The 22281-nt window shown below is 41.6% G+C and overlaps 1 protein-coding gene across 2 annotated transcripts in view; it reads right to left on the bottom strand.

Annotated features, from left to right (window-relative positions):
* The window catches only part of bahcc1b (BAH domain and coiled-coil containing 1b), a 226510-nt gene that overhangs the window by 101460 nt on the left and 102769 nt on the right, over positions 1–22281 (bottom strand). For both annotated transcript variants that reach the window (XM_070857695.1, XM_070857696.1), the window contains 4 exons: positions 15615–15740; positions 8695–10503; positions 6900–7014; positions 5639–5847 (listed from right to left, as the gene is read on the bottom strand). In XM_070857695.1, coding sequence (XP_070713796.1) covers positions 5639–5847; positions 6900–7014; positions 8695–10503; positions 15615–15740 — 2259 coding nt within the window. The remainder of the gene's footprint in view (positions 1–5638; positions 5848–6899; positions 7015–8694; positions 10504–15614; positions 15741–22281) is intronic.

The following is a 22281-nucleotide window of genomic DNA, read 5'->3' as shown; positions in this document are numbered from 1 at the left end:
AAATTATGGGATCATGTTACCACTGCAATCGTGCCTTTTTTACCTCTCCACCTCCTACTCCTACTAAAACCCATCTCTTTGACCAAGCTTTTAATTACCACTCCCACTATCTCCTCCTCCTCATCCAACTCCTCATCACCTCGGGAATGCATTGTATTCATGTTGTGCAGATTAGGGGCGGAAGAAGGGACTGAGTGTAACGTAGCCAAGTTTGCTAATGATACAAAGATGGGAGGAAAAGCAATGTGTGAGGACACAAAAAATCTGCAAAAGGACATAGACAAGCTAAGTGAATGGGCAAAAATTTGGCAGATGGAGTATAATATTGGAAAGTGTGAGGTCATACACTTTGGCAGAAAAAAATCAAAGAGCAAGTTATTATTTAAATGGAAAAAGATTGCAAAGTGTCGCAGTACAGCGGGATCTGGGGGTACTTGTGCATGAAACACAAAAGGATAGTATGCAGGTACAGCAAGTGATCAGGAAGGCCAATGGAATCTTGGCCTTTTTTGCAAAGGGGATGGAGTATAAAAGCAGGGAAGTCTTGCTACAGTTATACAAGATTTTGGTGAGGCCACACCTTGAATACTGTGCGCAGTTTTGGTTTCCATATTTACAAAAGGATATACTTGCTTTGGAGGCAGTTCAGAGAAGGTTCACTAGGTTGATTCCGGGAATGAGGGTGTTGACTTATGAGGAAAGGTCGAGTAGATTGGGCCTCTACTCATTGGAGTTCAGAAGAATGAGAGGAGATCTTATCGAAACATATAAGATTATGAGGGGGCTTGACAGGGTGGATGCAGAGAGGATGTTTCCACTGATGGGGAAAACTAGAACTAGAGGGCATGATCTTAGAATAAGGGGTCACCCATTTAAAACAGAGATGAGGAGAAATTTCTTCACTGAGGCAGCAAATCTGTGGAAGTTGCTGCCTCAGAGAGCTGTGGAAGCTGGGACATTGAATAAATTTAAGACAGAAATAGACAGTTTCTTAAACGATAAGGGGATAAGGGGTTATGGGGAGCGGGCGGGGAAGTGGAGCTGAATCCATGATCAGATCAGTCATGAATGGCGGAGTAGGCTCGAGGGGCCTACTTCTGTTCCTATTTCTTATGTTCTTATGTTCATTGGCTCAGCCACAATGTTTGTCTGACTATGCTTCTGTGAAGTGCCTTGGGACATGTTTCTACTTTAAAGGCACTATATAAATGCTTGTTGTTGTTGCTGCGGCTAAAACTGGAAACGCCAGAAAGTGAAAATCCAACCAAAATCCATGCAATAACATTTCTTCCCCAACAGTTTCAAACTATTTGAAGAAAGAATTCTGTCGTAAATAATATGTGGACTGCCAATTCCTTTGGTGGTTTCCATATTCCAGACTGGCCACTTTGTGTGTAATGTAATTTTTTTTGTGGAAAACAAAAAAGTTTTGATAACAAATGGTCTTTATACTGGAGACCATTGTGTACTTTATTGGTTATGGTGCTGGACTAGCAATCCAGAGACTGGGCATCATCTTGAGTATGCAAGTTCAAATCCACCATGGCCGTTTAAGAATCTGAACATTATTTTTAAAAACTGGGATAAAGCTGGTATCAGTAAAAGTGAAAATGAAGCTGTCTGATTCAACTGATTTACTAATGTCCTTATGGGAAGGAAGCCTGCCTGCTGACTCAGTCTGGCCTATAACTGTCCGCTAAAGTTTCCTAGGGATGGGCAATAAATGCCGGCCTTGCCAGCGACGCCCACATTCCACAAATAATTAAAAAAACAAAAAGAATTAGAAGGGGAAAACGAAAAGGAATGACAGGAATAAATCAAAACGAAAGAAAAACAAATTGCTGTATAATCCTATAAAAATCAGACAAGAAAATGTTCTTATAAAAAAAACGAAATGCAAGACTGATGAAATAAGCAAATATAATTAGAAAAAGGAGCCGTATAAAAATAGGGAAAACCCAGAATGAGTCACGCAGCAATTATAGAATTTATCCTGTTTACTGTCCAAGTCACACATAATTCTGTTCTGCAGAATCCCTTATATGGTTTCTGTGAGATTATTTTGACAGGCTCCCAAAATACAGAGAATGAAAACTAAAATAATAGGAAAGTGCTACCCTTAACATTTCTTGTGGCTGTAGTTGAAAGTAGACTGCAGGTTTTGCTTTTTAAACAGGTGAAACGGTAGTTCAGCATAACCACTTTCAACTGAATATTTTTCACAAGTGAATGTAACTACCCTGAAAACAGGTTAGTTCCTAACCATAAATAAATGCACATCAGCAATTTGATCTAATTATTTTTAACTACCAACAATAATAATTGGAAGGATTTGGTAACACTGCACTGTCGGAATCTTCTGGAAATTGCTGCGATCAGTTGTAATAACACAGTGGGTGGGTTATTGCTATTGGGTGGTGTGAACGAAAATACAACTGGTACTGATATTCTGGAATAATTTTCATTTTTATGAATAATTTAATGATATTTATGTCTATTCTGCTGTAGCAGATTTGGGTGAATTATACTTCAATGTAGAGGCGAGGCACCACTTAAAAAATATATTTTGGTCAGTGATGAATCTGACATGTACAGCAAGCCATCACATGCTGATGCGTTTCCAAACCAAATTACAGAAAAATCTGCATGGGTATAGTTTCTGTTTGCTAACATAGAGGGCACACCCCACTTACCCAAATCCAGAGAGCTTGGAAGAGCCTAGGCTTGGAGAGTCCCAAGCGTGTGCAGGGGTTTCGATGAGAGTTTTACCAGTTAAAACCCATGTACTCTACCAGTACAGAGAAATGCAAAGCTTCCCTGCTGTTTGTTCAACCAGGACCACATTACCCAGTAGGGCACTGGTGTACAGGGTTATCTGGAGCCGTTACTGAAGATTCACAGCTCTCAGTGATGGGTCTACCTCTCCAGGTTCCATCAGTGAGCCAGGCTGGGTGCTTAATCGTCCGCAGTACATTAAGTACCAGAGACCGGCCTGGCTTTGGTATTGGATTATTCCATCCACCACAAGAGATGGACTTGGTTCCAACTGTCGAATAAAGAGTTTAAGGGAGATAAATGAAAAGGTTGTCAATCCAATCGAAATGAAATTTCCACTGACATTTAAAGATGATACTAGCACCATGTAGTCACACTCCTTGGGAAAGCTCAAGGACACTTAGCGAATCAGAAATGGCTATGAAAGGCAGTGATTGTCAGCGAATCAGAAATGGCTATGAAAGGCAGTGACTATCCATAATGCAGCAGGAAAATAAATCTACTTTAATGAGGAGCAGAACTTAAAATTCTCACTTAGATTGGAGAAATATTTGGAGTAGAACGCATAAATCAGTTTAAAACTAGAAATATTGTTACGCTTGTCTGCTCTGATTTTTAATGTCTTGGATTATTAACTGATGAATATGGGGGACAAGAAACTCAAGCAGTACTACATAAATTTAAAATAATCACCAATAGAATTAAGGGGGAAATTAGGAAATGCCTTTACATAGAGATTAGTTTTTGTAATTCTCTGCCACAAACCTTTGTTGAAGCAGAGCCCATAAATTCTTTTAAAAGGAAATTAGATTGTTTCTTGAACAGAGGAATATTAGAGTATATGGAGAGCGCGGATTCAGAATTAAATGGTTCATTCAGAGAAAAACGGCAGCGCAGACTGGATGTGTCAAATGGCCTGTTTCTGTGCAGGAACATTTGATGATTCTTTATACTGTGGTAAAATCCAAGACATATTCTAATGATCTGTTTAGGGTACTGTTCAGATTTTAAGCACAGCTAACTCTATTGCCGGATTCATTTTAGACGTTCCAGATGCTGCATTTCCAAACTGAATAATGAGAACTGCCTTACTTATTATTTATTGTGTGCTCCGGCAAAAAGGATTATCCCGCAGGAGTAGTAATCAGATACTCCCCGATTCTAATGACTGGATTACTTTGGCGGCAGATGTAGTGGGATATGAAAGGACCCATTTTGGAAATCTAGAATTCATTGAACAGCTCGATCAAATATAACAGCCTTTTATGCTTTTCCTTTGGGAATGAGATACTACTTTTATTACTAGAGATGGTGATGGGTTAGGTCAGTAACTGATTTTGACAAACCCTTCTCCTTTTCTTTTCTCCTGTCAGTTGGCCTTCCTGTATAATAATATTCAGCCATTATGTTTCTGTAAGAAACGTATATGCTTGATGTTATGTTTGTGAAGTTTTCAACACTGAGTAAAGAGTAAAAATACATGCATGTATTTGACCGTGACTTGAAAATGGGAATGTTCATATAATGGCAATATATTCCAAACAGTCTATAAAGAACTGAGAAGGGTGGATATCAGCACCATTTTAGTTTTACACGTAACACGATGGAGCGACATTTTACAGGGACATTTACTTTAATGAGGAGCAGTAGATGTCAAGAATCATTCCTTTTGAGGCTGCCTCCTTTCTTTACTCCACAGGGTATATTTGGCTTCTGCATTCTTCGATACCCTTGCACACCCTTGGGACTTCCAAAGCCTGGACTTGGGTAAATAGTTGTGCCCTCTACATTAGGCAAGCAGAAACTGGACCCCTGCTGATTTTTCAGTAGTTTGGTTCGGAACTCCTGTGAATAATTCCATTGGAACGTGTATATATTCTGGCAATCTCAGTTGTCTGGATAGAATTACGGCAAATATCAAGTTTGAAGTCACAAGATGTCCCCAACACCTAATTTCAGTGGTTGTAGACAATTTCGGTATTTGTGCAACTGTTTTCATGTGGAAATTAGCCTGTGTACATTCTAAACAGCTGACAGTACCAAGTGAACTTCCTAGTTTCCTTCACATTTATGCATTTAAAGTGTAACTCCAGACTTTCACTTGACAAAGGATGTCTTTCATTTTGTGACTGAAGCATGAATAATACATTATTCACTTTCAAAATGCAAAGTTTTATTTTTGTTCCATCCTAACTATAATTCTCCAATAAAGTTGCTCATCTCGACAGCTGCATCAGATGTCAGAATGTTTTCTTGGCCTGTTGTAACCGCACACTATTTCAGCACTGGCAATCTCCCATGACTGGTTGATTTGTGCTTTTATATTCTACTCTCAGTAACACACATGTGTGGTAACTCTCCTATCTACCTACACCAAAGCACCCTCTCATTTAGAGAATAATACGATATGTTGTACTTTCAATTCTTAAACTTCTTCCATCAGTACTTGGATAGAATTATAGATGGGCAGATGAGTCAGTGTATATCCAAACCTAGATAGATGGATGGATTGCTGGTCGGATGAAAATGAGAAAAAAAATATGAACAATACAGATGTATTCAAGGTTTATATCTGGGCAGTAAGTGCAGCATTGCTACATTTTTTGCAGTGCATTTCTCAAACTTGTTATTGTTGATTTTTCTCTTTCAAATATTACTTGAAATATATTTTCATGTAAACAAGCCAAGAGTTGGAAAAAAGTAAACCTTGCTATTGTGCTTTAGGGGTAAAGAATAGAAAATAAGATGTCTGTTGTGTTAACTATGCATTGGTTATCAATGTGCAAGGTGTGCCGGTCATAGAAAACCTGAACCCATAAATGTGTACGTTGCTGCTCAATAAATGAAAGATTGGAAGACTGACCGTATGAATGCCCACCCATCCACACTGAGGGGCTGCCCGTCCTTGGAAGCCAATGCGGAGGAGTAAGGTGAGGATGTGCATTGGGATCAGTTCCCAGTTGGTTGGTTTGTAAAGACGAACCTCCAGTGACCATCAGGTTTGGATTTAGATCTCCAGGACAACCATTTGATGGACGGATTCGTGCAAACTCCACAAGTTCTTTGTTTTCTCTGAATTCAATGGAAATATTTTGAATTAGTGACAGTCGCAACATCTTTTTCCCACAAGGAGAGCCTTCACAACATGGACTGTCACAGTTCAAGGAGAAGGTTCACCACCACCTTCTCAAGGGCAGCTAGTCAATTACGAGCAATGCCCACATCCCAAGAATTAATTAAAAAATATGTATCTCAAGTTTCCTTTTCATAACTTTAATAGATTTTGAATCCAGCCACACACTTTTTGTGTGACATCACTGTCGTGGTACCCTTTAATCTTTACATCTAAGTCCTGCTTCAGTAATGAGGCACCAAGCAGACCAAAAGTGTTTACTTCACTTCAATAACCCAATTTTTTTTTTAATACATATATATTGTTTCCCCATTTTCTCTTATTCTTTACGCCTGTCGGTTATTTGCCACGAAACAGCTTCCTCCACTCAATAGCTGGAGTAGCCTGGTCTGTGGACCTCCCCTCCCCTTCAAGGACTTCCATTTCATGATCTGTAAGCCAAAAGTCTGATTTATGTGAGTCAGGTTAGCTAAATGTTCATTGTCTTATTCTCCATGAGGTGGAACATCCATTTTAGCTGCCTTGCAGAGAACTGACAAATCTTGTTCCACTTTTGGTCTTCTGGCCAAATGTACAAGCAACCAGCAGCGCCCTGGGATATGAACATCACGATCCACAAGTCCAGTGCATAACCAGGTCTCTGAGTATTAACTCTGAAGTTCTTCTTTTTTTAAACGTATCTCTCTCTGATGTTAAATATAATAATGTTGAATGAAATAAACATATGGACGTATTAACAATTCTTAATTCAGGATTAAAAGTACTGTGCTTCGTTATGTTAGATAATCCAGTCAGATTATATAGTTTCTATGGATGAATGTTGGAGCAAAGTGGAACTGTAAAAGTCGCCCAAGCTCGCAAACTATTTCACGAATCACAACATCCCAAGTAACCAATTCTGATGATTTGGGCTCAGGTTTTGGGACAGGACAATAAAAAGTGTATTATCAAAGACTCATTTTATGCTGTATTAATCCGCGAAAGATCTTACCGAAGTAAGTGGTCCCTTTCCCTATCCAAACGTGCCAGTCCCATTCTTTCCTCACGAAAATGATTGTTTTCTTCCTCTGCTTCCAGGTCGATGACGTAGGCAGAGCGCGATGATCCTGTTGACGAGAAAGGATTATTTGAAGCTAGCCAGCACCCCATGCACTCACATCAAAAACCAGCACCCATGCACTCACACGGAAGCAAGTCTTCCTCGATTCCGAGGGACTGCCTATGATGATGATGACTCACACCAAGTTTATTACAGTAGTACAGCATAATATGCAATCTAGTCAAAGCAAATCCATGTTAAAATCAACTGTTCTAATTGCCAAATAAAGAAATACAACGTAAAATGTCTCCATTTTCAAACATTTAAACTGCACTGTGTGATCAGCAACTGCACTAACATATTTCTGGGTCATTCACAAGAAAACCGTGCACGTATGTGATGTCTTGTGGCAAACTATTTACTTTTGATGTTTGAGGGGGCTACTTCATTTATAGCCTTTCAGAGAAAATTTCAACTTCTACTTCCGGTTTTTGCTGGATAAAATACTTAAATGACATAGAGGATGAAGGAATTAACTTTTTAGTACTGAGATCATTTTCACATTTTATTTTAAGTACATGTTGGGTCAAACATCTGCACAAAGTCATAAAAGTTGAAAACTAATAGGGAATTGATAATAACATGGAACTGCAAACATATGTGGGGACAGCTTGAAGTGCTCGAAAAATTCTGATCATTTATATTTTCATCTGGATGTCTGAAGTCCTCCTCTAAGTGATAACTTAAAGTAGGTGACATTCAAACAGGCATATCACCACTTTTTTTGGGTCTGATTTTGGATACTTTGGGGTCAGCATTAGCAGTATTCAGCACAAATCATATTCATACTGAAAGTGTTTTGATATTCATCGGATGTGGGCGTCGCTGGCAAGGCCGGCATTTATTGCCTATCCCTAGTTGCCCTTGAGAAGGTGGTGGTGAGCCGTCTTATACAACTGGCTTGCTGGGCCATTTCAGAGGGCCGTTAAAAGCCAACCACATTGCTGTGGGTCTGGAGTCACATATCGGCCAGACTGGGTAAGGACGGCAGATTTCCTTCCCTAAAGGACATTAGTGAACCAGATGGGTTTTTACAACAATCCCGTAGTTTCATGGTCACCATTACTGTCACTAACTTTTTGTTCCAGATTTATTTAATTAACTGAATTTAAATTCCCCCAGCTGCCGTGGTGGGATTTGAACTCATGTCTGCGGATCATTAGTTCCGGCTTCTGGATTACTAGTCTAGAAACATAACCACCGTGCTACCCCTAAAGTGAGGACAGTCAAAGTCAAGGGCTTCTCCAAACTGCTAACATTACAGTACATGATCAGCTACTGGAACCAGTGACTCAACTAGACCGAGTTGGCCAATGTCAAGTTTTCTTAGCCACAAATGAAACACTTCAGTTTAACAAACAAGCCTGGCTGAAGTTGAAGCTGAAGCAAGCAAAGCAAGGCCATATGAATTACAGGCTAACCTGCAACGCGAATATGTAACTATTCTGGGAATTAAATACTGTCCTACCATTGTCGTTTAGTAACAACACTGCACTTAAAACATTCCCATGTGACTTGTCACCCATACCAAGAAAGAAAGGTGACTTACTGGCCAGCTGTTACCAGTCGTCCCATAACACAATACTTCTGACAATAATCATGTCGTGAAAACAGTTAAAAAAAGAAATCAGGGTTGTTAACAGAAGCCCTGTTTAACTACTTATTTGGGTCTTTAACAGTATCTCACCTTTCAAACCGGGGAGATGCCTGTGCTGCCTGCTGGACTCAGTGTTACAAGGCAGTTCATGCTTGTTCTGGTTGTCCTTTTGCCTTGCAACCGCCACGGCGATCCCAACTGGAGGCTGCCGTACCTCTCCGTCGCCCTGAGATGACTCATTTTCCCTTCCTTTGGCACAGTCTAGACGCTCCAAATCTAGGCTCGATTTCCCACCTTGGAATTTAATCTCCTGATGGACACAGCTGGCCCGAATGTTTCCCAGACCTCCAAAAGGGGTCTTCTGCCCAACAATCAAGGCCTGCGTGCCTGGAGGGAAAGAGCTGCTGTATTTTAACAAACTCTTCATGGCTGAGACCTCATCAGTTTGACCTAACATGTCTTGGTTTAGCACAGAGCCTTGTGACAACATTGCCGCCTGCTGTAAACTTGAACTAAAGGGGTCAAGATAGGAGTTTTTCCTGTCTTCACCCATTGGAATCTGAGGGCCCTGCCACGATGGCATGTGAGATCCATTGTAGCTCATACAACTGAGCTCCGGGGGCCTTCGCTTCATTTCTGAACCACTTCCTATGTGCTCCACCTCAGGAAGCTTATGGTGTTGGTGACGTATCCTGGCCACTTTCTGCCCCTGCGAGTCTTTAGAAGCTTTCTCATGTGCGTCACTGCCGTGCTCCCGGTCCAGCATATAACTGGGGTGGGTGAGTTTGGCACAGCATGTCTCCAGCTCCTTCGAACAGAAACAATCCTGAGACTGCGGCATAACATAAGTGCTACCTTTCCCTGAGGGGCCCTTGGCTGCCTGAGGTGTGAACGGCATCACCAACTGTGCACCAGTGCTGCTACCACACTGTTGTTTGGATTTGATGGCTGAATTGTGGGGCCAGTCCATTCCTTTCCCATCTAACTTCAGATGTGTGTGAGAATTAGGAACCGTCCCAATATCAGACCGCTCTGTGCTTTTGTCATGCGTCTTCTCCTTCCCTATGTTTCTGTTGACCTTGCAGTTCTCTGCAGCGACTTGAAAAGGTCTACTTTTGTCGCTGAAGTGTCCCACTGAAGGCACGTACGTAGGCCCAGTGACCTTGAGCTCCCGGCCCGCCTTATCTTGAGTAGGGTAAAAAAGGTCTAAGTTGGAATGAACCTGCAAACAGGGGAATGTTCCGGAGGCTGTGCTAGATGATGGAGGAATGTTGGACAGTGAAGAAGGAACAGAGTATGCAACAGAATGGTGCGGTGTTTGCCAACTGTCCGAGCACTCGATATGCACTGGACCAGAGGGACCATTTTCTCTGAACTCCCTCTCAAACCTTAAGCTCTCTTTGGTACACCTGCCTGGAGTATGGATGTCCATCTGCCTCGGTAGAATCCCACCAATATTAGTGCAGCTTGCTAATAAAGTCTTACTGGAATCTCCATTCATAACTTTGGAGTTTGTTAAACAGCTATTGAAGTGTTTATTTCTGTTTTCACACATGCTATTGTGCATATTTGTTATGTCTTCTTTGCATCTAACATCTGGCATCAGAGGCAGCACTATTTTATGTCTGTCTTTTCCATCTTCTTCTGCATGTCTCTCCTTGTGTGTCCTTTGACTGTTCATAGAATTGGCTTCATTTTTACTCATTCTTTCTTTACTCGGTTCCTTAGCAGCTTGGAGTCTGTCAGTTTCCTTGATGGTTTTGTGGGAGTGGCTCATCTCTCTGTCTCGGCTGCAGGAACCAATGGGATGGCTGGGTGCGGCACGGGAAATGGAAGGAAAACCATGATTGGTTGAGAGCAGAGTTGGCTGTCCAGGCAAGTTCCTCAGATAGAAACCATCTACAAGTTGAGAAAGACCCTCATAAGATCAGTACATTATATTATATCACCGTCAATAATCATACCTCCTATTTTCTTGTACACCTCAAAAACCTTGTTCAACTCAAAACCCACATTTCGATTTATGTCACTCTATAAAATACGATGAATAGTTTTTTTTATATACAACATATTTTGCCTGAAAATTTTCTCTGCCATTTTGCTTCCCTTTCTTCCTCTCTTGAAGACACTGACTCTTTGTGCTGGAGGACAATTCGAAAACACCAGTCACCGTCTAGTATCTCACCCAAGTGACCATTATTCATGTGTGAGCTTTGACAGTAAAGGGTTGATTTCCGAATGTGTGCTTCTGCCAGGACTGGGAGCACAAACTGGGGAATCATGGGGGTACTCCTCAAAACCTTCTGTTCATTATGGACAGAAATATCACAGGGAGCATGCCCGCTAGTGCATAAAATATGCTCCAGACCAGCAAGGTCCAGTGTTAAGGGTGTGCATTTAGAAAATCAGCCCTGAAGGTTATAACAGGTTATTTGGCCACAGAAGGCATCACAGCCAAGCCTAATCCTGTTTTCAGCAGCTGCAACACGAGCGGGAAGCCGAGTTGATTTGTCCTTTCCTAACCCGGGACAGTAAGGGTAATGATGCACTGCTGCCCGGCCTCGCTCAGCTAATTCAGCACACACTAGGATTTGAACCTTGGATCTTCCTGCCGCACGTTGTAATTAATTTTTGTTTAATGGAGAAGGGCCTGACATAAAAATCTCATCCTTGCTTTCAAATCTCTCCATGGCCTCTCCCCCTCCCGATGTCTCTAATCTCCTCCAGCCCTACAACTCTCCGAGATATCTGTGCTCCTCCAATTCTGGCCACTTGAGCATTCCTGATTTTAATCGCTCCACCATTGGCGGCCATGCCTTCAGCTGTCTAGACCCTATGCTCTGGAAATTCCTCCCTAAACCTCTCTGCCTCTCTCTCTCTCCTTCTCCAATTTTTCTCTGTAAAACCTACCTCATTGATCAAGCATTTGGGTATCTGTCCTAATCTCCTTAAGTGGCTCAGTACCAAATTTTGCTTGATAACGCTCCTGTGAAGCACCTTGGGACGTTTTACTACAATAAAGGCACTATATAAATAGAAGTTGTTGTTGTAAGACTGTGGCTTGGTTAAAAAAAAGCAGCATAAAGCAGAGGTGTGAAAATAAAATTAACATTGAAGATTTTGTATAGCAGGAATTATCAAATGATTAGATGAAAAATGCCTCTAATGTTTTGCTCTGTTCTTTTTAAGTATTTAAAGGACAAAGTTAAACTGAACATTTAGGAATGAATTTGATCCATTCGATATTATCACCTACCAAGGAAATGCCCCAGGCTCTAATACCCTAGATCAAACTTGTTAAACTTCAGAGGCCAGAATGTATCTCTCAGTATGCCAAAGACAGATCATATATGTTCTAGTCAAGGGATAGTCTGCCCTCTCTCCATTTCGTAAAGCAGCCATCTTGAATTCTCTTCCTCCACCAATGGGGGATTTTAGTTATGTGGAGAAATTAGAGAAGTTGGGCTTGCACTCCTTCGAGCAGAGAGGTTAAGGGGAGATTTTTGGAGGTGTTCAAAATTATGATTGCTTTTGTTAGAGTGATAAACTGTTTCCACTGGCAGGAGGATTGGTAACCAAAGGAAACAGATTTAAGGTCATTGGCAAAGGAATCCGAGGGGAGATGGGAATTTGTTTTCACGCAGCAAGCTGCTATGATCTGGAATGCGCTGCCTGGAATGGTGGAGGAAACAGAATCAATAGTAACTCGCAAAAGGGAATAAGATCAATACTTGAGAAGGAAACATTTGGAGGGTTCTGGGGAAAGAACGAGGGTCTGGGAGTAACTGGATCGCTTTTTCACAGAGCCGCAACAGGCACGATGGGCCGAATGACCTCCTTCTGTGCGGGATCATTCTATGATTCGATTATTCTAATTCATGGCCAGGTGAGAAACATCACTGGCACAAACTCGTTCTCAGGGTGCAACATGATAATGTTTTCACTCACTACTACTTTCCTTTAAAAAAAATCTTTCATTTTTCTTCCTGACTTGATTTTCCCCTTTCTTTCTACATCTGTTTCCTTCTCTCTCTCTCTTTCTCTCCGTGCTTCATCTCTCTCTTATCCTTTTTGGCTTTATCTTTTTCTCTGTATTTGTCTCTCTCATCGTTCGGTGCCATTCCTTCTCGATGAAGTGGATAATAATCACACTGAATAATTTTGTTTTGCTGTAAGTGCAGAGCCCTGTTAGAGCTATTCATTCCTAGTGGCCTTGTGGATAAGATTTGGCAACTCACTGCCATGGCTTGGTTTCAATTCTGATCAGGGAATTCATTCATTCTGCCTCCCCGAATGGCTCGGTAGGTACAGTCTATTGTTAATATAAAGTCACTTCATTTGAATAATTTGTTCATTTGAAATTCTTTTTGCACAGTGCTGTTTTATTTGCATTGCTTAGATTGAATTAATGGAAAAAAAATTGTGTTAATGCAAATGACAACTTTGTATTAACAATTGACTGTGAACTACTGCGTTTTGTGAGTGATAACCAGAGAGCCCAGGAAGGGTCCATGTTCCGTCTTGGTTTGTGTTGCTCTCAGTCTGGATAACAATGAAGGTGCTTAGGTGTCCCTGAGCTAGGGAGAAGAAAGGGTTCCAGCTCACTGGTGGCTATGCAATAGTGATGTGTGTGTGTGTGTGTGTGTGTGTGTGTTAAGGGGGTGGAATGTCAAGTAAGAACAAGGTGAGTTCAGCCACAATGCCACACCTCCCTCCCACCCATCCACCCCACCCCACCCCTCCCCTCCTACCCCTCACTCCCATGCCTCACCCCCCTCTCCCCCCCACCCCTCTCCTCCAACTCTTCCCCCCCCTCCTCCAACTCTCTCCCCCTCCTACCCCTCCCTCCCACCCCTCTTCCTCCCAACCCTTCCCTCTCCTCCCCTCCCCCCATCCCTCCCCACGCCTCTCCCCCCATCCTTCCCTCTCCCTCCCTATCCCTCAACCCCCCTCTCCCCCCACCCTTCTCCTCTCTCTCCCACCCTTCCCCTCTCTCTCCCACCCTTCTCCCCACTCCCTCTCCCTCTCATCCCTCCCCTCCCCCCCACCCCTCCCCCCTCTCTCCCACCCCTCTACCCCCACCCTTCCCTACCCTCCTACCCCTCCCCTCTCCCTCCCACCATAGAAACATAGAAAATAGATGCAGGAGTACCATTCGGCCCTTCGAGACTGCACCACCATTCAATATGATCATGGCTGATCATTCACCTCAGTACCCCTTTCCTGCTTTCTCACCATATCCCTTGATCTCTTTAGCCATCAGGGCCATATCTAACTTCCCCTTGAATATATCTAACGAACTGGCATCAACAACTCTCTGCAGTAGAGAATTCCGCAGGTTAACAACTCTCTGAGTGAAGAAGTTTCTCCTCATCTTGCTCCTAAATGGCTTACCCCTTATCCTTAGACTGTGACCCCTGGTTCTGGACTCCCCCAACATCAGGAACATTCTTCCTGCATCTAACCTGTCCAGTCCCGTCAGAATTTTATATGTTTCTATATGAGATCCCCTCTCATTCTTCTAAACTCCAGTGAATACAGGCCCAGTCAATCCAGTCTCTCCTCATGTCAGTCCTGCCATCCCGGGAATCAGTCTGGTGAACCTTCGCTGCACTCCCTCAATAGCAAGAACATCCTTCCTCAGATTAGGAGACCAAAACTGAACACAATATTCCAGGTGAAGCCTCACCAAGGCCCTGTACAACTACTGTAAGACCTCCCTGCTCCTATACTCAAACCCCCCAGCTATGAAGGCCAACATACCATTTGCCTTCTTCACCGCCTGCTGTATCTGCATGCCAACTTTCAATGACTGATGTACCATGACACCCAGGTCTCATTGCACCTCCCCTTTTCCTAATCTGCCGCCATTCAGATAATATTCTGCCTTTGTGTTTTTGCCACCAAAGTGGATAACCTCACATTTATCCACATTATACTGCATCTGCCATGCATTTGCCCATTCACCTAACCTGTCCAAGTCACCCTGCAGCCTCTTAGCATCCTCCTCACAGCTCACACCGCCACCCAGCTGAGTGTCATCTGCAACCTTGGAGATATTACACTCAATTCATTCATCTAAATAATTGATGTATATTGTAAATAGCTGGGGTCCCAGCACTGAACCCCCCCCACGCCTCTCCCCTCCTCCCCCACCCCTCCCTTCTCCCCCCGCATCCCTCCCCTTCCCCCCCCACCCCTCTACCCCAAGATGAAACAGCTCAGCACCAGTCACTATCCAGAGACACTCATGCAAGGTGGACATTTGGGTAAGGCACTGGAGGATGACACACTGCAGGACAGTCCCACAACATGAATCACCTCTGTCAGTAGATATGGGGTAAAAGAAAGGGGGAAAATCCAAGGATTTCAGAGGCACTGTACACGGTGGTAAAATTTACCGTCAGCATTTAGAAAATAATAGAGATTCTGCCTTTATGGGGTGGGGGGGGTGGGGGGGTTAAAATGGCCCTATCAACGCAATGACACCAGCCAGGATGGTATTTAGCTAAAGGCCTGGTACAAATGTTCAATGGGTTTCTTTGAATTTACATCCATATGTGGTGTATTATCATAAATATCAGGATTAAACTCTAACTTTAATGTTCACTATGTAATATGAATCAATAAGATTTTCTTCTGATTGTTTTTTTCCAAAGAATCTTGGATTTTATTTGAAATAAATATTAAAATGCAAGGTAACAACTACAGCTCTATGAAATAGTCCATCGTTCAGTAACACACCCTGCAACTGTACTTCAGCTGAATATTTCTGGTTAAAACAAAGTGCCACGTTGCAGAGCAAAATTAGGCTCTCAACTTATTCGAAATATGAGAATGATTTATACCACAGTACTCTGCTAGACAAATAAATGGTCATAATTGAAATAGTTAAGTGTTACTTCTGTTAAATTGAAACAAAGTAAAATTAAAACATAGAAATGTTATTGGCATTACTACTATGTAAGCTAATTATAAAATACATTTGTTATGCTGGATATTTAACTCGCCTTTTTGGGTATCATAGAACCTGTGCTGGCCATAAAGTACACCGTTGCTGTTTCCATGGTGATCCAGGTGGCTCATGGGAAGGAAAGTGGAGGCCAAACTGCTTGAAAACCTGGAATATCCTGGAACTAAAGAAAATAGAAGGTTAGAGTTGAATAGGACAGTTTAAGAGAGGGTACCAATATTTCCTTTTAGACTATACTTCAGTTATCATAGTTCAAGCAATAAAGTGGTTTTCAAACAAATGTCTCGTAATTGCAAACAGACCATGAAAAAGAAACCACTGAAGTTTCTAATGCTTCTGTGTAAGAAGAAAAAGAATAACAAAAGATATCATCTCATCAGTCCCTGTATTTTATTTATGACCGATACAGTGGATTCAACTACTGTACTTCCACAGAGCAGTCTGGCATGTTGCCCTTCACTTTGAGAGCCTGAAACTCAGTTCAACTGGGGATGATTTATCAAAAAGGTCACTTCTCGTTCTCTCGGAAGAATACCGAATGGCAACGAACAATAAATTATAATTAAGGGCAAGTTAAAAATCTACTGGCCATTATAATCTGTTCTTATCTATGCTGGTAAAATCATAGAGATTACAGACAGAAAGAGGCCATTTGGCCCACAGTGCCTGTACTGGTGCCAGCTCCTTCACTGAAGCAAGCTACTCTAATCCATTCGCTGTACTGTTCCTCTTCATATTCTTCATTTTCAAATACTTACCTAATTCCCTTTTAAATTATGTTTTATAAATAGAAAACAAGGGATCCTTAGGACACACCATGATCCACATCCGGTCAATTTAGATTTTTGTTTTCTATCCCTGCATCTTCATGCACTTTTAACACCATTTGCCTTACTTTCTGTAACGAGTTTCATGTGTGACACCAAATCAAATTCCTCCTGAAAATTCATCGATACAACATCTACTGCATTCCCTTTATCTAATCTTTCTGTAATTTCTTTAAAAAATGCAATTGTTAGTTGCCCTTTGCAAGTCCATGCTAACTGTCCCCAATTAGCCCATGCCTGGATAAATGTTCATTTATTTCATCTCGCAGAATGGGCTCAGCGGCTTAGATTTGCCTCCACTATACAACCTGAAAATATGAGTGGCAAAGAGGCAGTGGAGCTGGGAAAATTGGGGAGGGGGACCTACCAGCTAAAAACGTTGTTTGAAATGTTCTTTCGCCCCTCTCCCCACCACAAAGATTACACGTTCCTTGGCTGCCCGCTGTATTTAAGGGAGAGCTGGAGACAGGGCTATGGGAACCAGTCAATTTCCCAGCTTTTCCCACCAGTGCGCTGCTGACCGCAAGCAAGAACACAAGGGGAGGGTGCAGTACTTGCACAGTCAGCGGCAGAAGTAGTGCAAAAGGCACTTAAGGAGGGCAAGGCCCTGCAGCTTTTGTGTGGGCCCGGCACATGCTTCAACAGTGAAAGATCTTTTCATTTTCAAGGAGCCCGTGCCCCCTTTAACTTCAGCTCCTCCTCCTTCTGATGCCGCACTGAGTGCACAGCCACACCATCGCTGGATTTTACATGTTGGGGGCGGTGAGCTCCCCCTATGGAGCGCAATGCCACCAGGGAGCACTCCCTGCATGTATGACAAACCCCGGACCAGGAAAATGGATCAGGGTCGTGGAGGGAAGGGAGCTGTGGCAAGTCCTCCTCACCTCTGGCAACGTGCAGGGAAATGCAGCCCTAGAAGCTTATCCTTACCTGGCCTTTAATTTCCGGCTTATCCATTTCCCCTTTCCTGACCTTTGCCACCCTCAAGTCCTTTGGCATAGCTTCCATTTCCAAACTTTTTGGGGAAAATGATGGTTAATGTTTCCGTTAACTCTTCCCCTCCCCCACATCCACCCCATCTCCCGCCGACCCCCCCTCCACCCCACACCCATGTCACTCAGTATTCTGGGTGCTTTCTACCTGAGCCTACTTTTCTACTATCAGTCTCCTTAACTATATTCAATGCAGTTTTCTTCCGGGTAGTGATCCCTAGTAGCGGCTCTTCCACATCCTGCACAGGCACTCTTACAGGCCTAATTTCACCCTCCTGTATAAAAATTGAGGCAAAGTACTTATCACTGCCACTTCCCCACGCTCAACTACAAGATGGTTCTCTTCATATCTAAGTGGTCCCATCCTTTTTGATTATTCCTTTACTTCAATCTGCTTATAAAAAGGTGTTTGTACACTGATGATACTCAGTTCTATCTCTCCACCGCTTCTCCTGCCCTTTCCATCTTCTTTTGGCTGTTAGACTGCTTGTCCGACATCCGTACATGTCTTTGTCACCTCTAGATTTGGCTATTCCAATGCTCTCCTGGCCAGCCTCCAATGCCCTGTATACTTCAACTCATTCAAAACTCTGCTACCCATATCCTCCTATACCAAGTCCTGTTGTTCCTTTGTCCCTGTTCTCAATGGCTCCCAGTTTTTCAGTGCTTCAAATTCAAAGTTAAATCCCTTCATGACTTGTTTCTCCTTATCTCTGTAACCTCCTCCAGCCCTACAACACCGCTCCTACAACAATTTTAAATGCAATTTTATCTAGATGCTCCTGCTGCAAACATCTTGGCTACAAATCATATCCTCAATTTCTTTTCCACCATTTGAGGGTTTATAATGTACTCCTAATATGGCAACATACTCCTTTATTATTTCTTAACGCATCCCAGACAGAGCACATCTAAGCATTCCCATTGATAAAAATGTTTATTTTCCTTCAATGGCTGCAAACAGTTCTGTAATTAGCAAGGCAATTTCTTCCTTTGGTATCTCTCCTGTTTATAGCCAGGAATATTTTGTTTCCAATCCCACCCCAGCTGAAGCAAAATTTCAGTAAAGGACATAACATCAAATCCCTCCACTCTAATTAGTGCCTCTAATTCCTAATTTCATTTCTAATGCTTTGTGCATCTGCATATAAACACTGCAATTCTGATCCATTCACATTCCTCAGTATCGCTTTGCCTTCATTTTATTAATCTTTCCACCATTATCCTTTTAACCACCCTTCAACTTAATTATTGAGACTTCTTTGTCCTTAACTATGCTTAGTCATAACTCCTCCACTTATGTTCTTACAGTAAATCTTTTCATTCCACCCTTAGAGCTTACAAGTTTAAACTCACACCTAGTTTAAATACAAGCCATTGAAATTACCAGCAGTTCACCTGAATGTATAAAATTAGAATTAGCAAGTCATCTTCCTGGGGAGGGATGGGGAGGGTGAGTGGTGATCTAAGAGTAGACAGGAAGCTCATTTTACAGACATTCCCTCTACTGGCAATAGTTATGAAAAATGATTGAATTCTAAGTTCATTTTCATAAATGACTGCACAAATAAAATTTATGAACAAGGAATTTGAGGAAATCATTGAAAAAAGATTTCCTGTCTACCACAGTAAGTACTTGCATTTGGAATTTCCTGTCCTCTGCTACATCACTATCAAGAAGGCTCAGTAGAAGTGTTGTACATTTCAAAATCCTGGGCCAGTTGTCTGCAGTTTCATGCGCCAGCAACATTACTCAGCTGGACAGGAACAGAAAAATGATTATAATGCTAAAAGACTGTTCAGCCCACACATAGTTAGAATTCAGGCTTTGTTGCCCTTTTAAAAAGCACCAGCAGAAATGTTATTTACAATAGCATATTAAGATATCCAATCGTGGCAACTCAATTTATGTGGGTCAATGAGTTAGTTGGCCAGGTTTCACCTCAACTCACTCTCTTGTTAATTTGTAGGAACACCATCTTTTGGGATTCATTTTCATCTGGATGAATTCCAAATTTACAATAATCCACCTCATTTTCACATTTGTTCTATACCATTACTCCCCAAGATTAAAACATGATTCTTATTGAGCACTAATGGGTCTCCTATTAACCCTTTCACTGACATGAATGTGTAGTTTTGTGTTATTTTCAAGATGGAACTTGTACTGTCTTATTGCAATCCAGAGATAATTTTGCCTTAATTATCAATAAATAAACGAAGCATTTAAGCCGATCTTCATTCGTACCAAAGCTTTTTGAAAACTTTGGGTTTAAAACTGCAGGAATGTTACAACACAAACTGCAAAGTGTTCACATAAATTGACAGATTGATGGGTGACAAAATGCTTTTGGCTGACATGTACAGTATGCTTTTTGAGTTTTTGCTCTAGATATTTTCCTTGGTTACAACATCACTGACAACTAGTATGACCAGACTGCTCACCCCCGTGAACCAGAGGGTGTCTTCACCTGCCTGCTATTTAGGTGCATGTTGTGAGACACAAGGGTTGAACAGAACATCCTTGTCACAGTTTTCCCGCTTCCGGGATGTTGCCTCATGATCTTCTGCACTTTGCAAGGCAGAAGAATAAAAAGTGCGGTTTAAGCTATAAGCTACAAGTCAGGTTTGTTGAATATTAAACAGGTACAGCACTCAACGTAAAGTATATTTACAGTAAGTACAAACTTTACTATTCTTGAAATAGCTAAAACAACAGATGCTTTCCTGTGCTAATCTTCAACATAAAAGTGCCCCTTGAGGCGCAGTTGCATATTTCAGACATGGCTATCTGTTACCACACATCCTCCGATTAACCTCATGCATCTAATGACCTCAAACGAACTCTCAGATTTCTTTGAAAATATTTTGGAACAAAGGGACATTAAAAACTGTATCTCCTGTAGTTACATCCGCCATTCCCAGGATTGCAGATACAAAGGATATTTCCTGATCACAGTCATCTCCAGCACTCTTTGAAGCTCGAGGCTTGTAATTTTGGACATTTATACTTATTCAGACAGCAAGCAGGGATACTGCCGAACAAGGTGACATTAATAGTTCTGCAGTTAACTTGCATGAGCATATTAAACTATCTTTTGTTCCACATAAAGAAGGTACGGATGAATATTAATATTGTAGCATGCATATGTAATGCATATTGTCCACAACTTGATGAATCAGCACTTCATTTTAATCCTGTGAGCACTGTAATCAGCAAGACGGTATCAAATAAGTAATCCATCATGGAAAATACTTGTAATTTTTGTCACTGTGCAGCATCTAGCCACATGTTTGCACCATTGCTTTCATCTTTCTCGTTAAGCTACTTGATAATAATTTCCTTTAAACAATTCAATATTAATTTTAACAAAATGATAACGATATCAATAATTAACAAACTAAATCAAAATGTGTAGTAACTTCATAATTTAGATCTGCTCAAAAAGCACAGGTATGACCAGAACTAGATATTTTTGATCGAGGCAAGACCCAAAGCCCTAAGATTCACAATTCTCGATTTATACCACAGGTTACATTGTCCAAATGATGCTCATCGACTCTCTCCGCCCACCTTTGGACAGTCTGTTATACGTTGACATAAACTGTGCATGCTTTGGATTCAATTTACTATCAGCTGAACAATCCATTAAAAGTTAATATATTAATTATTTTAACATATGTGCATTTCTTTAAAAAAAATTATATTTATGTCTAAATAGTTACACTTGTGAAACCTCAACTGAGCCAATCTTGCTCCATCTCATCTGGTGTGTAGCTTAAGCAGCAGCTGTGCTGTGATGTGTGGGGGTGAAAATATGATGAAAATGATTCCAAAATGAGCAGCTTCCAAGCCAATGGGTATTCATTCACATGTTGCAGTTAAATCCACGTGCTGAAAGGGTTAATGCGCAGTTGTTGTATTAAAGCTGTCTCCTTTAATTAGGGTTGTTAAAAGTTTAACTAGTTCCACTAAAGTAAATGAGAGTCTGTAAATTCCTGACTCCCACATGGAGTCATCTTTCCCCCTCAGAAAGTCACTCCCATTGTGACAGCTGGACATTAAACATCTGTGCTGCTACATTCAAAGCACAATGTAACAACTCCATCTCTAAGTACCATAAGACATACAAGGCACCAGTTCCACAGTGAAACTGTAGTTGATGCACCATTAACTGTAATTTCTAAACTTAATGTGAAGGTATGTTACAAACAAGCTGTAGATGTGATGATGATTGGAATTGTGGATGGGATAACTACACAACCTTTTGGGGAAGACTGACCCTTACCGATTTGTTTAAAGTATTCTTAATGGGGTTAATAATGGTTGAGAGTATACATTGGCACATTTGAACAAGCGGGTTAATTTGTAAACAGATGTGTAATAGGGCACAATAGGGATGAGGATGCAACTTATCGAGGTTATTATGCACTGCAAACCCTACTATTCAATCCCAGCTTTTTATGTTTGAAAATGTAGTCTGGTCCCCTATCTATGTTGTTTTAAACTTTCAACACTGAGCTGCTCATTGTTAAAGGATCTAAATCAAGTGGCAGGGATGGCTGTTGGTGAATAATGTGAATTTGGACAGTCTGCCGATTGACGGAAAAGCAGATTCCAACCATCTCATGCTTCTAATATGGAAGCTTGGCAAAACAGTAGGATTTCATTTGTTCTCTTTAATGATTGGAATGTATCTTTCTTCCTTTTAGGGAAAAAAACCCTGAATTCACAGCCCATACGGACTGTACAAGGTGTGCACGCGCCTGTAGGGGCCCCACAAGTTCCGGATTTAGGTTTGCGAAGCGCACACACTTAAACCCGGAACTTGCAATCTGTCAAGAATTCTCTTGACAGATCGCACCCATCCAAAATAAAAGGGCC

The sequence above is a fragment of the Pristiophorus japonicus genome, chromosome 16 (genome assembly GCF_044704955.1).
Source record: "Pristiophorus japonicus isolate sPriJap1 chromosome 16, sPriJap1.hap1, whole genome shotgun sequence".
NCBI lineage: Eukaryota > Metazoa > Chordata > Chondrichthyes > Pristiophoridae > Pristiophorus > Pristiophorus japonicus.
This window is presented reverse-complemented; position numbering and strand designations above follow the sequence as displayed.